We start from the raw sequence: 18,254 nt of genomic DNA, 5'->3' as shown, positions 1-18,254 counted from the left end.
TTTGGGGTTTTTTTGGCCGTTATTGTTTTGTGGGTCTTGACTTCCTTTGTTGTTTTGTTTGGCTTTGCCTAGTTTTTGCACTTATTAATGTTTCTGCATGTTTATCTAGATAAGATAGGCAGGATAAACAATTCAGAGATGAAAAGAACAGGACAAATGGTTCCGGGTGGGATACGGGAGAAGGGGAGGTGGGAGAAAGGAAGTGCAGGGGGACCAACCCAGGGACAAGGGAACAAGTGAACTAAAATCATTGGAGAGAAGGGCATAGGATGCGTAGTTGGGCTTAATCAAGGGCAATGCAGTAGCGAGAAATTGCTAAACATGAATGAAGGCCAAACATGATGGTGGGACAAGAGGAAAGTAAAAGGAAATAGAGGAAAGAACCAGGACATTTATAGAGGTCTAAATACAGGCATGTACATATGTAAATATATATATATAATGAGAGGGGAATAGAACTATATACTCATATCCATGTGTTAAGAATTAAAGTTGCAGATGGACATTGGGCCTCTACTCAATTACTCCCTCAACACAAGAACACTTTGTTCTAATAATCGGCATTCTTTAATGTTCACCTTCCTGATACAATCACTGAAGACAAAATGGCTGCATAAGCAAACATGGTGAAGAAAGCTGATGGGGCCCAGCTATCAAAAGATATAGCATCTGGGGTCTTAAAAGCTTGAAGATAAACAAGCGGCCATCTAGCTGAGAAGCAACAAAGCCCACATGGAAGAAGTACACCAGCCTGTGTGATCATGAGGTGTCCGTGGAATCAGGTATCAGGCATCTAAGACCCAGAGCAAAATCATACCCAATGTGAATGGGGAGGTAGGGGCATGGAGTGGAGACCCAATGCCCATCTGCAGATAATTGGACATCCCCTCATAGAGGGGTCACAGGGAAGAGATGAGCCAGTCAGGGTGCAGTACAGTACCAATGAAACACACAACTTTCCTCTAGTTCTTTGGTGCATCCCTCCCACTCCCCCACCCCCCGCCACTATCATGACCTCAATTCTACCTTACAAATCGGCTTTGACCAGAACATTCACACTGCTACAGACAAGATCCCACAACACAGGGAATCCAGGATAGATAAATGCTCCAGGGCCAACAATGAGAGTAGAGACACCAGGAGGATTGGGGAGAGAGGGAGAAGAAGAAAGGGGTAAATGATCACAAGGATCTATCTATAACCCCCTCCCAGGAGGACGAACAATGGAAAAGTGGGTGAGGGATGATGGGGGACATTGTAAGATATGAAAATAATAATCTATAACTTATCAAGGGTTCATGAGGAGGGCAGGCAGGGGAGGGAGAGGGAAGAAATGGGGACCTGATATCAGGGGCTCAAATGGGAAGAGATTACTTTGAAAATGATAATGGCAGCGTATGTGCCTGACACAATGAATGAATGCATGGATTGTGATAAGAGATGTTAGAGCCCCCAATAAAAGTATTTAATACACAAAAAACCTCTCGCTACCATCGACTCAATGGTGACTTATAGTGACTCCCTGTGGGAGTCCCTGTAAGTGTGTAAATGGGAGTAGAAAGCCCAGCCTTTCTCCCTCACATATGAAGTACTCACTGGGCTTTTAACTGCGAGGCCAACAGTTGGAATCCACCAGGCACTTTGGGGGAAAAGATGTGGCTTTCTACTCCAATGCTCTCAGAAACCCACCGGGGCAGGTCTGTTGTGTCCTGTGGGATTGCAGTTGGTCAGAGCTGACTCCATGGCAGTGAGATTTGGAGAGGGAACTTGCCAATGAGTGGGAGAGCCAGCCATTGGAGCAGATCAGATAGCATCAGGTTTATCGTCTGAGCAACTTACGATGAAAAGACTCAGTAAAAGAAATTAAGCATCTATGGAAAGCCTAAGCATTATTTTTATAACTCTTGGAATTCCTTTCTTACTGTCAAACAGATGAATCTTTCACTTAGTTCTGACTGGCAAGGAGGGGGTTCGGGGTGGGACGGGCATGGGGTTGTTGGGTGGGTGATCCTTTGGCATCCAATGTTCTTCCCAGAAGCATCTGCCTATATCCGAATTTCCCATCTTTTGGAGTTTAACATTATTATTTGAGGAGGAGGAGACAAAGGCCCCCTTTAGAAGAAAACATATGTCTTGCATAATGATTATTTTAACACTAAGAATGAAATCAAAATCATTTGATTTTCGGTTTTGTGGCAGCCTTGAGGCAATCAGCAAGCACAATGTAATGCTGCCCACATGTCTTCTTTGGGGACACACTGTAACTGTTGCTTATGTTCTGGTCTGTTTGAAGAAACAATTGAAATGGGGCTAACATCTCCTGCAGAAGTGTGAAGACACTTTCAGACCATTTGAACCATCTGGACCACTAACCTGACCTTCAGAGTTCTTCCATGGGAGGATGTCTCTGTAGGCTAACACATCAAAGCCAAGGGATGGAACCTCAAGAACACTGTTAGTGAGTCTGATGGTTAACAGAAATCCCTTTCTTAAACAAATTCAGAAAAGATCAGTTAAGACTCTTTTAAAAAAATACTTCCATTCTCATATCTTGACTTAAATTTCCTGCGAGGTTCACTTAGCATTCTGGAAAGGAGTGTCAGTTGAATTTTGTTTGGCAGCAACTGCCCCCTCTTTACATCTTGAAAAACTGACCCCAGCTGTTCAAGTGATTTTTCAAGATGTACATTGGGGGTGGGGGTGGGACGGGCATATATGATTCATGGAAGTTAAGACTCTTTAGTAGATAATGTATTCTAAAATTCTTCTCCCGTTTTCTAACTAGTTGCCCTTCAAATCAAATTTAGATGTCCTCTGTTTTTTCTTTAAAGTGTTTTGTAACTATCTTTCTTTCTTTTACAAATAATTTTATTGGGGGCTCATACAACTCCCATCACAATCCATCCATCTATCCACTGTGTCAAGCACACTTGTACATTTGTTGCATCATCATTCTGAAAACATTTTCCTTCCGCTTGATCCCCTGGTATCAGCTCCTCATTTTTCCCCTCCCTCCCAGCCCCCACTCCAGAACCCTTGATAATTCACAAATTATTATTATTTTGTCATGTCTTACACTGTCTGATGTCTCCCTTCACCCATTTTTCTGTTGTCAGTCCCCCAGGGAGGGGGTTATATGTAGATCCTTGTGATCGGTTCCCCCTTTCTACTCTCCCATCCCCTTACACTCCTGGTATCACTACTCTCATTATTGGTCTTGAGGGGTTTATCTGTCCTGGATTCTCTATGTTTTCAGTTCTTATCTGTAGCAGTGTTCATCCTCTGGTCTAGCTCAATTTGTAAGGCAGAATTGGGATCATGATGGTGGGGGAACCGGGGGAGGAAGCATTAAAGAACTAGAGGAAAGTTATGTTTCATCAGTGCTGTACTGCACCCTGACTGGCTGGTCTCCTCCCCGAGACCCTTCTGTAAGGGGATGTCCAATTGCCTACAGATGGGCTTTGGGTCTCCACTCCACATTCCTCCTCATTCACAATGATAGGATTTTTTTGTTCTTTGATGCCTGATACTTGATCCCATAGACACATCGTGATCACACAGGTTGGTGTGCTTCTTTCATGTGGGCTTTTTTTCTTCTCAGCTAGATGGCTGCTTGTTTATCTTCAGGCCTTTAAGACCCCAGATGCTATATATTTTGATAGCCGGGCACCATCAGCTTTCTTCACCACATTTGCTTATGCACCCACTTTGTCTTCAGTGATCATGTCAAGGTAGGTGAGCATCATGGAATGCCAATTTAATAGAACAAAGTGTTCTTGCATCGAGGGATTACTTGAGTAGAGACCCAATGTCCATCTGCTACCTTAATACTAAACCTATACATATATGCACATAGATCTATTTCCCCATCGTCAAATATAAACATATTTACATATGTACATGCCTGTATTTAGACCTCTATAAATGACCTCAGCCTCCTAGTTCTTTCCTCTATTTCCTTTTATTTTCCTCTTGTCCCACTATCATGCTCAGCCTTCATTTGGGTTTCAGTAATTCCTCTCGGTTACATTGCCCTTGCTGAATCCTTACCAGGCCTCCTACACCTTCCTCACCACCAATTTCAAATCACTTGTTGTTCCCTTGTCCCTGGGTTTGTTGTAACTATCGTTCTTCCTCAGTAGTTGCCTCACCTCACAAAGTATCAATTGTTTGCTCTATGGTCCTTCTATAATTCTGTTCCTTTATTATAGGAATATCACACCTTGTATTATAATTATTGATATTTATTTCCCTTGTTGGACTATTAGAGCTTTTATAATTCTGAGTTCCTTTATTATTGGAATGTCACAGCTTGTATTATAATTATTGATATTTATTTCCCATGTTGGATTCTAAGACCCTCCGGGGGAGGAGCCACACCTTTCCCATTCTTCTTTGCAAACGCTTCAATAAGCACAGTGTTTGGCATAAAGCAAGCAAATGACAAGTGTTTGGATGGATAAGTGAGTTAGCGAATCAAAGGAAGCATTGTACTAGCAGTTTGGTTAATTCAGTCGATGACAGGCATTAAAAGAGAACTTTCCCTCAAGAAAAAAATGGCTCTTCATAATACCACTGGATCACAATAGACTGCATGTTAAAGAAGGGGCTGGCTTGAAAACCAATGTTATTAAATACCAAGCACTATGCTTTTATACATACAATTTGCTTATATCGAAACTCTGAAAGATAGGTTTCAGTATTCCTGTTTCTTGAGGAATGGGCTGAAGCTTGAAACATTAAATAACTTGACCACTGTCACAAAGTCCTTAGACCTCCAAAACCTACGCTTCTCCTGAGCTGATCCAAGACTCATTGGTAGGGCGGATAGCTAAAAGTTTCAGTGTTGTAATTTTAAAGGAGTACTTTAGTTTTAAAAATTAAACATCAGTGTCTTTGCAATGTATAAAAATAAAATGGCCTTTTTGGCCTTCTGAGCAGTTTTGCTTTTAGTATTTTCTGTACGTGTTTAACGTGAATTAATTTGTATCTTTGACAAGGGAGAATACAGACGCACTTTCCAGCGTCGACTCTTGATGGCGTATCCTGCAAGAACAAACGTGCTGGCATTTCTTTGCACAGTCACATGCCTGTCTATTACAGGAGAAATAGGTAAGATCTTTCCATATGCTAATCTGTGGAAGGGTTGGAGATTTACATTCTTGTTTACCAATATATCATGCCTTTCTGGTAAAGGTTCTCAGAGTTGTGTATAGTCCCACTGCGATCGTTTAAGTGTAGAAGTTTAGTAGTGTGCCTGTAGTGATCGTGTATTTTTAAGTTTTTAATTAATGATGAATGCCTATGTCCAATCACATGATGTCCTGTGAAGACAGTGGGTAGGTAGCCTAGCCTGGCATCAAGATTGCAGGTTTTCCATTGTAGTACATTTTAATAAAGGGGTTTTCATGGATGAATTCAGTTGTGCTAAAAACTACTGCCAAACATTTTCTGGTCTTTTGATTAGGTGCTTGTTTTTGTCTTTCTTACTCTTTAAGAAGAGGAAGCAATAAAAGAAACAGCGTTTAGGGATAGGGAGACTTGCTCTAAAAATAAAATGTGAACTTTTTCATTGAAAGTGATTTTGAGCATTTCCTTTATTTGATTCAAATGATTTCTTTACCTATCCCTTTTTAAAGTAGTTTATGAACCAAGCAATCTTACAGTTTCCTAAAAGAGACCTTCAGTGGAGCCTTTACATCATATCTGAAAATGCTGAGTGAATCGATAAGTCTGAAGTTCTCATCATCAACAATTACCACAAACAACTATGAGTGTCTGAGTAGTGTCCTGTTTATTAATATGGAGCTCCAGGGAGTGGGACACACGCTCTTCTAGAGGAGAGTTTAATAAGGTACCTGGTATATCAGCAGAGTGTGGGGAACTTACCCTCAGAAGAATAGCATATTCATGCCATCCCTTATTGCTTACATATAGTCATGGTTCATTTCCTGAACCATTAGTCATGGTTCTTGAACAGATAGTAATGGTTCTTACCTCTTGAAGAAATACCGGACCATGACATAGGCAACCGGATTTACATCTTTCATGGCAACTACAAACATACCCATGCCCCGGATAGTTTGTTATATGCGATCTTTGAGATTACCTCTAGGTGGTACTACTGATAGAGCAAGAGAAAAACTTGCTCCTAAATCTTTCCCTGAAATTTGCAGTGCCCTTTTAGAATTTTTGGTATGATTATTAGAGAGTAGGCATTATAAATTACAAATGATTAAAGCAAATATTATCCTGAGAAACCCTCAGGAGTACTCTGGTGAATCATTTGCCTGTAATCGAGGCAGCTTGTTCCGGAATCTGTATTCCTGAACCTTTTCCCAACACAATTTTCTCACTACTGGTTGTGGTATTACTGTTTTGAGAAGGATGCGTATTTTAATTCAAATACGGTTAAGCTTTTATATGGCTGCCCGCTGGTCTCAATCATGCATCGCCCATGCAGCCAGAGGGGTGTGGAGAGTGTGTCAATGATGCCACAGGGCTCATTTCACCCGGCCTCCGGGAACGCCACACACCTTCTACTCTGAAATGGGTTTCTGACCGCCCGCTGAGAACTGCATTTGTATCTTGTTGCAGATGTGTGCAAGAAGGGGGGTGTGACCGTGAAGCCTTCCCATGTAATTTCACTTGGATCAGCCGTCAATATTTCATGCTCTTTGAAGCCCGAACAAGGCTGCTCTCGCTCTTCCAGTTCTGACAGGCTGATCCTCTACAAGTTCAACAGAACCATCCATGTTCAGCCTGGCCCCTCCCTCAGCGCTCAAGTCACCGGCCTTCCCCTGGGCACCACCATGTTTCTCTGCAACCTGGCCTGTGGCGGCGGCGGCGGCGCGGAGACTCGAATCTGTGGGGCTGAGATCTTCGTTGGTGGTGAGCTTTCCTTGGATTCCTAAAAGAGGGGGTGCATTTCTTACTTGAGATGTGCAACCCCAATAGAGAGCAAATAGTTTTCGGGAGCACTTTCTCTTGATAGCTCCAGGTGAGCACCTCAATGGGAGAAGTGCAGAAAGGTTGGGTGCCCTTGTTCTGTTCGTTTGATTGGTTGGGGCCATGGAGACTATTGACCGGCTTTCCCTGCACTCCCGCGGCAGGAAGCAGGAATTTCTGGCACTCCGTTTTCGTGCCTTCTCAGCGAGAGGTTTTCTTCACAGGTACGATTTCCAAAAGGGCCAGGGAGAGGGGAGGAGAGAGAAGATTTTTCTTTCTTCTTTGGCATCCCAGGTCGACCACTCGGAGGTGAACACCTCTCCCTCCTTCTAATTGACTGCACAAAAATCAGTCCTCCTAAATAAATAAGGCTGTAATAAAAAAGCAAATTTTGTTTTAAAAAATTGTTTAAAGACCTAGTTCTCCGGGTCCTCTTCATTCCCTTCCAACTACAATCAGCTCTGACCACTAGGTGCCATACTCAGCAGACCTGTCCTGATGCTCACTGTTCATTCCTGCGTTCTCCAGAAAACTGCCTGAGACAAAAGTGACATGCCAACCTATCTGGGGGAGGGAGGTGTACATCCTCGTGAGTCGAGTGAGGACCCGAGCCAGGAGAGAGGGGAGAGGAAACACAGGGTGGTCCCATGACTAACTGGCCCCAGCTTTGACGGAAAGCACAGCTAGTGCTTGGTCGCTAGGGGCCTCCCCCAGAAGAGCATATGGAAATGCAATACCAGGGAAAAGAGAATTTATCTGCCTCTCCCTGATCAAAGATCACCGTCCAGGGCAACAGCCCAGCACTGCTGGCTTGCTCTCACAGTCCCTCCAGGCAGCTGCCGAGGGGCAAGAACTAAGGGTGTCTGTATCCCGAGCCACAGTCTGCAGGGCAAAGCACCAGCCCACCTGCCTGCAGCTTCTAGCATTGCAGCTCCAGCCAGGCAAGCCAGTGAGCAGCTGTAGCTCGTAGGGAGTCCATGGGGTCCACCTCTGTGGCAGTCCCCGTGCAGCTGTGGAGCAGAAGCAGGAAGTATGAGGGGAAAGGAGTTACAGCAGCAGGCTGGCTGGTCAGTGTGCCAGGGCAGGGTCTCTGCTATGAAAGCAGTGATATGGAGCACCAAGAGAGTCTTTCCGGGCAAGATGGAAGCCTCGTCTCTCTATCCTGTAAGGATATGGTTGGTGCAGGTCATATTCCTAGATGGTCCTCAGAAAACCATGGCCAAGCCAGTTGGCAGGGAATCAGGAAGGCAAGAGATGGCAGGAGCTAGATCCAGAACTTCTCTCCCAGCTCAGGCTGAGGGGCCATTCCCAATCAGCCTGGACAGCCGGTGGTGAGTGAAAGGAGTCTGAGCTTCGAATCTCCACCCTGCCACCGGCAGTGCCCCTTTAACTTCCATTCTCTGGGCCAGAGTGCCTCCATTTCTGTTATGAAGATATGAACATCGACTGCATAAGCCGTGGTCGTGATTAGATGATCTGGATTCAAAATGCTTACTCCTGAGCCGGGCACACAGGAGGCACTTGGGCGATAAGAGCGAGGATTGTCGTTTTCACTTTTCCATCCTGTGAATCTGTGACAACTGGCAGGACCCGGAGGCTGGGGCGATAGCGAAGCTTATCTTGTCCTGGCGCGGCTCAGTTGGGTGGTGCTGCCCTAATGCTGCTCATGCAACATGAAGAGGCAGCAACCACATTATCAAGTGACAGCCTTTTGAGCAAGTTTAGCACCTTTGAGGTAGAGGATTGACTGGAAATGATGCCTTTTTCTGAGTAGAGGTAGTCATTCCAAGAAAAGAAACCATGAATTCTGGTTCCACCCAGTGTGATATGCTCATTCCTAATGAAGAAGTGAACTCCCCGTTTTCTCTCCTGTGATAAGTGCAAGTTCATAGTGTCACCACATGTCCATCAAGTTGGCCAGTTTTTCAGAACTAGAAACAGGTGGGCCACATTCTAGCCTATGCCCCTGGCCCCGTCATAGACCTTAGAAGTCCTGGTAGCACGAGGGGCCACACATGGGCCTAGAACCACAAGGTCAGCCATTTCACCGCCAACCAGCCGTTTTGAGGGAGAAAGATTTCAAAGTCTCAGCAACTCACAGGAATGTACTCTGAATTTGGTTTCACTTTTCCCCCAGGCCTGGTCATCGGCGGTTCAAACCCACCAGCCGATGTGAAAGATGAGGCTGTAAGCTCCCGCAAAGATTTGCAGTTTGGGAAACCTTGTGGAGCAGTCTGCTTTGCCCTGTAGAGCTACTCTGAGTTAGAATTGACTTGGTGGCAATGGATTTGGGGAATTGGCTCTCCAGGCTTGGGAGGCTCTCCCAGGATGAGATTGGAGCTCATCCAAACTGTGGAATAACGAAACACAGCCCTCTCGCTACTTACACTCAGAGAGTCGATCCACAAACCATTCAGGCAATCAAGACAGGAGGCGATGTCTTGTCTGGGTGGTTTTCAACATATGCTTTATCCATGAATATTTCTGAAATTAGTTTTTCTGAGATTTATAGTAAGCAAGGCTTTTAAAGCACCAATAACCATGCTACTTATAACAATTGCTAATATTGTAAGCTGATTAAAATTTCCAAATCCTTGCTGTGCTTGCCTTGTCACGAACTGTAATGAGAAGAAGTGTTTCCGGTTTCCTCGGTGGCAGACGACACCACAACCGCACTCACTGCCATCAAGCTGAAGCTGTCTCATCGTGACCCTTTAGGATGGAGCAGAACCACCCCTGTGAATTTCTAGCCCTGTAACTGCTTACCGGACTAGAAAGACCCATCTTTCTCCCGAGGAGCCGCTGGTGGTTTCCAACGGAGGATCTGGCGGCTCGCAGCCTGACATGTAACCACTATGCCACCGGGGCCTCATCTGCGGAAAACAGGCTGTGCCAAGCCAGGTCTGTGCTAAGTGGACACCTTGACTTCACGAAGGTGCCTGCTGCACAGCCCAGATCATGAAACCTTCAAGATACGAACAGGGAGGCGCTGGGAATGCTGCTTCTTTACGTCAAAGCTCCAGGCACGTCCCCTCTCATTTGCGCCTCAGTACACCACGTGAAGTGTGGAGGGAAATAATGATGGGTTGAATCTTCATTTCTCTTGAAATAAGGTCAAGACTACAAGAATTCCAAATGGTTTAAACCCTCAAGGACAACAAGATTGAGGGATGGGGGGAAGACATATAGACAAGATTTGGGAAGCTGAGAAGTAGATGGCCCGGTGATAACTGGCTTCACCTACAGCGACAAATGAAGGTGAAACTTGCTTTCAGGCAGAAGCTCTCATTCCACAAAGACCCCAAAATTGATGTCACTGTGGACTTTGGTTGAAAATCTATGCAAAAGCAGTTAAAATGTCAGATTCCTTTCCCAATTCCATATAATGCTGCCAATGCTCCTTCCATGCTGGCCTAAGACTAGAACTTTTGTACATGGAAAAGCAGCACGAGGAGTCTCGGAGTTGGATGATGCAAGTCCCCCAGCTAGGAAGCCCTGGTTGTACCATGGGTTACATGCTGGGCTGCTCTAACCACAAAGTCTAGTTCAAAACCACCAGCTGCTCCCCATGAGAAAGATGAGGCTTTCGACTCCCGTGAAGATTTGCATTCTTGGACAGCCACAGAGGCCATTCTAGTCTGCCCCAAAGGGTCATTGTAAGTCTTCTTTGGCATACTGAAAACCCGAGGTATTCGGAAATAGTGATGTACAACTCTTACTAAGCTCCCCGAATACTCACAGCCAGGTCTGTACTCTCCAGACAGATTCGAAGATTCTTTTTCTGGGAAATCTGATCAGACCAAGAGGAAATCATTTAAAATATCCACAACAGGAGTTCCCCAAAATATCTAGCCAGATCACCGGGGGATGAAACCCGAAGTTCATGAATGCTCCCAAATCAACATGCCGACTGAGCCCAATCTATAATTGAATGCCCCACGCCCATCCGAGCTGCCATTGAGTAGATTCTAACTCCCGGTGGCTTCATGTGGGCCATGATAGGAGTGTGCTCTATAGAATTTTCATTGGCCAATTTTTCAGAGTAGAACCATGCTCCCCCCCCCCCCCAAATGCCTCTCAGTAGATTTGAATCTCCAACCTTTGAGTTGCCAGTCAAACATCTTAATTGTTGGTGTCACTCAAGCACTCTCCTATACATGATTGAAAATACAGGTTCTAAGAAAATGTCCAACATAAAAGAAGTAAACCAAAAAAATAAAATACATGAAACAAAGCACATACACAAAGTAGAAAAGCAGCTGGAAACTTTTCAAGGAGAGGAAATGCTAAGAAATTAAAAAAAACACCAATCTTTAATAGGCTTCAAAAATTAAGAAAAAATATTGCACATGCAAAAGCAAGAATTGCTGTTGTTGTGTGCCATCTTGGTTCTGATTCCTAGGGAGTCTATGTACAACAGAATGAAACGCTGCTCAGAACAGCACCATCCTCACAATTGTTCTTAATGTTTGTTGCAGCCACTGGTTCGATCCAGCTCATTGAAAATCACCCTCCTTTTCACTAGCCCCCTGATTTAGCAATCATGGTGTCTCCTGAGTGCATGATGCAATCCATAAAAATGAAACATTCATAAAGTAAAAAGCATGGCCCCCATAGGAAAAAGTACACAGAAATTAAAAACTCAGTGAATGATAGAGATATAAACTGAGGATAGACCCGATAGCAGAGCAAAAAGACTGGATTTTAAAATATAGAAGATAAAATTAGAGGAATATCCAACACAAGAATAATATAAATGTTTGGAAAGAAAAAACAGGGAAAAGGGATAATCATGGAAAGTAATTTAAGAAAATGTTTCCCACACTGAAGGTCAAATGTTCAAAGAATTTATGAGCCCTCTGAGGATTAAGAAGAATGGATGAAAATAGACCCTCCTTTAGCACACCTTTGTGAAAATTCAGGGGTTGGGCCAAGAGAGGGGGTCTACAATCTTTCAAAGAGAAGAAATAGACCATTTGTAATAGATGAAGAACCGGAATGGCTTCATGGCCTTCAGAACCCTGAAAGAATATTCTTTCTGATTGAAAATGTCCGCATATTCAGCGAAAGCATCCACCGAGTAGAGGGTAATCATGGCCATGATCAAAGTCTTCCTCCCATGCACCTTTTCCCACGGCAGTGAAAGAAAACAAAAGGACTGAATTTAAGAAATAGGAATTTGAATACGGGAAAATGGGGAAGGAATCCTGAAAATGTTGGAGACAGGCAATCCCAGAATGGCAGTTGTGTACCAAAGTGCAGAGGCAACTGGTTCTAATTGGAAAGTTCACATGGCTACCGAGAGATCTTCAAGTTGCTGTAACTGCTAGAATTTCCATTTAATCCAAATATGCTGAACAGTGACTCAGATAATTGCTACAAGACTTTGTAAGTATATTAATAAGAAGAAAAGTAGAGAACTAAGCAAATGGAAAGCATAGTGTGGTGCAGTGAATTATTTGATCTGGTTCTTCTAGCCATCGTCTTTGTGACTTCCGCCAAATAACTGGCTGTGACCAAGCAAATAGGGTATATGGAACTCTAACATGAGGATGAGTCAATTTTGACATCTTGCGTGGTACAAAATGAGTCAGAAGCAGGAATTGGGGATCTCACTACCATCAAGAAAGAAGAGCCAGGAGTGGAGTTCATCATTTGGACCCTGAGATCCCTGTGCTGAACCTCTTTGATCCAGAAGATAGAGGATGAGCAGGAGTAGCAGTGGACTAGTGGGATCATAACCAAAAACACAAGACTGAGTGGTGAACTTCCCAGCCTGTGGAGCCAGTAACCCTGAGTACCATTGTACAGGAGGCTCGATTTGCAGAGTGGGGTGCCTCCAGGCACTTAATGGGGGGGCGCTAGAACCCTGGAGCTAGAACTGAATGCCCTTGGGGTAAGACTTACAGTAGAGTGATGTGCCCTTTTGGGCATTTATTGGTAGTACTAAAAGAGATTTGTAACATTGCCAGAGAAGGGCAAAAAATGGGGGACCCGTGGCTTGGAAGCTGAAAGCCAAAGAGAGACCTGCCTGCAGGCACTGTATTGACCAGCAGAACTGTATTCTGAGCATTCTTGATCCTGTTAACTTACCTTATACAGTAAATGTAATAGTTGTGAGTTTGGTCTATGAGGTCTGTGTCACTCCTGCAATTAATTAGTATATCCCAAAGAGAGGTGGGGAGTGGCAGGGGAAGGACATTGGTATCAGAACTGGTAAGAAGGTTGAAAGGTGGAGGCCTGTCTGACCTCAGCTTCTTAGGAATTGCCTTTGGGCTGATGTAGAATGTGCTTCTTCTTCCCCTGTGGGACAACAGAGGAGATTAGACATGGGCCCCACGCCATTCTTACACAAGACAATTACTGATTCCAAGAAAAACAAAAAGTTGTACAGAAAATGAAAGGTTATCATAGCATTCGATGTGGTTCAATCATGAGTAGTGGTGTGTCTGTGTATTTTTATCATAGCACATATGATCAAAACACCATTTTTCCGTCAGTTTGTATACTGTGGTGGTTTGTGTGTTGCTGTGATGCTGGAAGCTATGCCACTGGTATTTCAAATGCCAGCCACCCAAAGTGAGCCAAAGGGTCACCCAAAGTGAGCAGGTTCAATGGAGCTTCCAGACTAAGACCAAACAGAGAAAAAGGACCCCGTTCCCCACTTTGGAAGAAGAAGCTGCTGAAAAACTTAAGCAGAGCTCCGAAGCATTTTCAAATATTGAAAGGTTAGAGAAAGTAAGCAGCACATTGTCAGAGACAGCGCTGGCAGATGGGCCCCTCAGGTCCAAGGGTGCCAGAAATGTGACTGAAGAGGAGCCGCTCTCTTGAAGAGGATTCAAACATGGTGACATGAGCAGGGTAAAGCCTGTTGGAGTAGAGACTTTGGGATCTTCTTTTGGTGATGGCGTAAGACTCAAGGTAATGAGAAACAGCGGCAAAAATCTTCTCATGGCTGGAACTTGGCATGTGTGGAGTACAAATTTAGGAAAATTGGAAGTGGTTAAAAAATTTAATGGAATGCATGAAGATCAATATCCTAGGCATTAGTGAGCTGAAATGGGCTGGTATTGGCCTTTTTAAATCAGGAAATCATAAGCTGAGAATAACACAATCAAAAGGAATTGGGTGGCATTCATTGTCAGAAAGGAACTTGCTGAATCCATTCTGAAGTGCAATGCTATCTGTGACTGGATTATATATATCTACCTTCAAAGAAATTCAATCCGTCAAATATTGTTCAAATTTATGCACAAACCACAAAGGCTAGTGATAAAAAACCTCAAGAATTCTACCAATGACTTCAGTCAGAATTTGATCAAACATGCAATCAAGATAGTTATTGATGATCAAAATGCAAAAGTTGGAAACAAAGAGGAAGGAACAGTAGTTGGGAAATATGGACTTAGTAGAAATGAAGCTAGAGATGGCGTGATAGAATTTTTTTTAAACTACAGACTTGTTCATAGTAAATGCCTTTTTTCAACAACACAAAAGGCAACTTCCCTTTGACAACACATGGATTCTCTAGAAGGAATACACAGAAATCAAATCTTCTACGTCTGGGTGAAGACACAATGGAGAAGCTCAAGATCAGCAGCTAAAACCGGACCAGGGGCTGGCTGTGGAAGAGACCATGAAGTGCTCAGATGTAAGTGCAGGATAAAGCTGAAAGAAAATTAAAACAAGTGCACAGGAGCCAAAGTACGAACTTTTGAGTCTATGCCACCTGAATTTTGAGAACATCTCAAGAACCGATTTGATGCATTGGACACTAATGATGGAAGACCAGATGAGCTGGGAGAACATAAAGGGCAGCACTCATGAAGAAAGCAAAGGTGATTAAAAAGACGGGAGAGAAAGAAAAGATCAAAGTGGATGTCAGAAGAGGCTCGGAAACTCGCTCTTCATTGTAGAGTAGCTAAAGCCAAAAGGTCGAAGAGAGCTGAATAGAAAGTTTCAAAGGGCAGCTGGAGTAGACAAAGCCAAATATTATAACAAAATATGCAAGGACCTAAAATTAGAGAACTAGAAGAGAAAAACATGCTCAGCATATCTGAATCGAGAAAAAATTCAAGCTGTGAATTGCAACTTTGACCCTCAGGTAAAATATTGAATGATGCAGGAATCATCCGGAGAAGATGGAAAGAATACACAGAGCCACTGTACCAAAAGAACTAGTTGATACTCCTCCATTTCAGGAGGGAGCATATGAGCAGGAACCACTAGTGTTGAAGGGAAAAGTTCAAACTGCACTGAATGCATTAGCCAGAAACAAGGCTCCAGGGATTACCGGAATACTCATTGTGATGTTTCAGAAAACCGAAGAAGCACTGGAAGCACTCACTTGTCTATGCCAGAAAGATTGGATGACAGCTACCTGGCCAACTGACTGGAAAGGATCCATATTTTGTGCCCATTCCAAAGAAAGGTGACCCCACAGAATGCTCAAACTATAGAACAATATCATTGATACCACACACAAGTAAAACTTTGCTTACGATCATCCAACAACGGTTGTAGCAGTACATGGACAAGAAATTGTCAGAAAGACGTTCAGAACTCATTCAGGAGAGGACGTGTGTAGCAGTTACAAAATCTCCTGTCAACTTGAGCAAAGGGGTGGAGTCTAGCCTGTCAATCAGGTCACAGCCTGATTGGTGCCTCTTTGTGGGCATAGCCTTCTCATGAGGATTCTAGCAATTTTCCTCTCTTCCTCCCCGGAGGCAGGACACACACTCTCTCTCTCTGCTACACATTCCTTTTGACAAGCCCCATGGAGCTATGCAGATTGAAACTAGAGCCTTGGAGCTGGAGGAGTTACATGAAGACCCACGCCAGTGCTGAGATGCTACCACCACCACTGGATCCACAAGATTTTCCACCCACTGGCCTGTGATCTTCTTGCATTCAGTATCATTGCATGTGCTGTGTGAGTCTAAAGAGGAATTTATGGCCTGGCAATGGACATATGGGCTAATATCAGATTTATAGACTTGGTCTGGACTGGGCTGAGGTGTTTTCTTAAGATACAATTACTCTGTGATATAAAGCTCCTTATACATACATGAGTGCCCCTGGATTTGTTTCTCTAGTCAACCCAGACTAATACAACATGGAACAAGGGATCTTATTGCTGATGTCAGATGGATCTTGCCTCAAAGCAGAAAATACCAGAAAGATGTTTACTTGTGTTTCATTGACTATGCAAAGGCAGTCGACTGTGTGGGCTATAATAAACTGTGGATGACCTTAAGAAGAATTCCAGAGCACTTAATTTTGCTCATTGGGAACTTGCCCATGGATCAAAAGGTAGTTGTACAAAGAGAACAAGAGAATATTGCATGGTTTAAAATCAGGAAAGGTGTGGCTCAGGGGTTTATCCTCTCATCATACTTGTTCAATTTATATCCTGAGCAAATCATGAGAGAAGTTGGATTATATAAAGACGATTGTGGCATCAGGATTGGAGAAAGGCTGATGGTATGCAAATGACACAACCGTGCTTGCTGAAGTGAAGAGGAATTGAAACACTTGCTGATGAGGATCAGGACTGTAGCCTTCAATTCAATGTATGGAAGACCAAAATTCTCCCAATTGGAACAAGATTTTATCTCACTCAGACCCACAAGCAATGCTCATGGAAGCAGCAGTCGAGAGATCAAAAGACGAATTGCGTTAGGTAAGTCTGCTGCACAATATCTCTTTAGAGTATTGAAAAGTGAGGATGTTACTTTGAGAACTAAGGTTTTGCTGGCCCAAGCCATGGTATTCTCCATTGCATCATATGCATACAAAAGTTGGACTTTGAATAAGGAAGACCTTGGAAGAATCAATGCATTTGAATTGTGGTGCTGGAAAAGAACACTGAAACTACCACAGACTGCTAAAAAGACAAACCAGGAAGAAATCTAGGAAGAAATCAGGCCAGAGTGCTCTTGAAAGGCAAGGATGGCAAGACGTCATCTTACATACTTTGGATATATTGTCAGGAGAGACCAGTCCTTGGAGAAAGACAGCATGGTTGGTAAAGCGAAGGGTGGTGAAAAAGTGGAAGCCCCTGCAGAGATGGCTGAATCCAAGTCTCAGGCACAGGAACAGTTGTGAGGCTGGCGCAGGACCGTGCAGTGTTTCGGTCTGCTGTGCGTAGGGTCACTATGGGTCAGAGTCGATTTGATGGCACCTAACAGCAACATGACCAAACAATGCAAAAAACCTCACTTCTTTGCCATCATGTCGATGCCGACTCACAGTCACCCGAGAGGACAGGGTAGAAAGTCCTGTCTTTCTCCTATGGAGACCTTGTAGGCAGCAGGCCAACACATAACAGCTATGCCATTAGGGTTCCTGCTACATATATGATATTAATATAAGAATCTGGATTGAATATTGACCTAATCAAAATATGTTCTAACTTCACAAGAGGGGGAAAAACAGCTAAATTACCATATTAAAAGTGCTTTAAACCAAAACCAAACAGGATACCATGAAGTTGAATCTAACTCATGGTAATGCCAAGTGTATCAGAGTAAAAGTGCTGCATAGGGGGTTCAGTGTCAGGTTTAATGGAAGTAAACCACCAGGTCTTTCTTCTGAAGAGCCTCTGGTTGGCCTTGAACCTCCAGATCTTCTTGTTAGTAGCTGAGTATATTAAGCATTTGCACCACACAAGGTCTCTTAGGATAATCTTTACAAAATAGCTTACGTGAAAAATGAGTATTCAATAGTATGATATGATCCGTGGATATGATATGTGGAGGAAAATGCCAAGGTAATCGGATGAAAAGAAGTTGACAGTGACAGATTCTTGGAGGCAAGAGTTGGTGGGAGGGAGCAGGAGATTATTATTTTTTTTGCAACAAACCTTGTACAATTGTTAGACTCATTAAAGCTTGTCAATATGTGATTGTTAAAAGAAAGCTATATGAGCTAAATATTGTTGCAACTGGTTTATAGACAAAGAAACTGAAGCTCTTTGTCAAAGATCACAGAATAGGCAGGTATTGTTCCCATGCATATAGTGTGTGCACAAACAACCCAAACAAGACAAAACACTTAGTCCGTTGATTGCCACTTTGTGCAGGTGTATGTAACAGACACAATGTCCAGCTTTGGGTCTATATTTATTTTATCTGATCAAAGGACACTATCTGTTCTATTCAGATTGACTTCTAGGTGTAGATCTTCCTGAGACAGTAGAACGGGTGGAGAACCAGTAAAAGAATAGTTTCTTTCCCTTCTTTTTTTTTTTTTTTTTTAAACATTTTATTAGGGGCTCATACAACTGTTATCCCAATCCATACACA

General features: G+C 43.4%; 1 protein-coding gene across 1 annotated transcript in view; it reads left to right on the top strand.

The window, feature by feature from the left end:
* IL12RB2 (interleukin 12 receptor subunit beta 2) overlaps nt 1–18,254 on the top strand; it is a 116,577-nt gene that overhangs the window by 16,382 nt on the left and 81,941 nt on the right. The window contains exons 3-4 of the mRNA XM_004699614.2: nt 5,001–5,112; nt 6,598–6,891. Coding sequence (XP_004699671.1) covers nt 5,001–5,112; nt 6,598–6,891 — 406 coding nt within the window. The remainder of the gene's footprint in view (nt 1–5,000; nt 5,113–6,597; nt 6,892–18,254) is intronic.

This window comes from Echinops telfairi, unplaced genomic scaffold, assembly GCF_000313985.2.
Source record: "Echinops telfairi isolate 266 unplaced genomic scaffold, ASM31398v2 ScPeMD7_443;HRSCAF=831, whole genome shotgun sequence".
NCBI lineage: Eukaryota > Metazoa > Chordata > Mammalia > Afrosoricida > Tenrecidae > Echinops > Echinops telfairi.
This window is presented reverse-complemented; position numbering and strand designations above follow the sequence as displayed.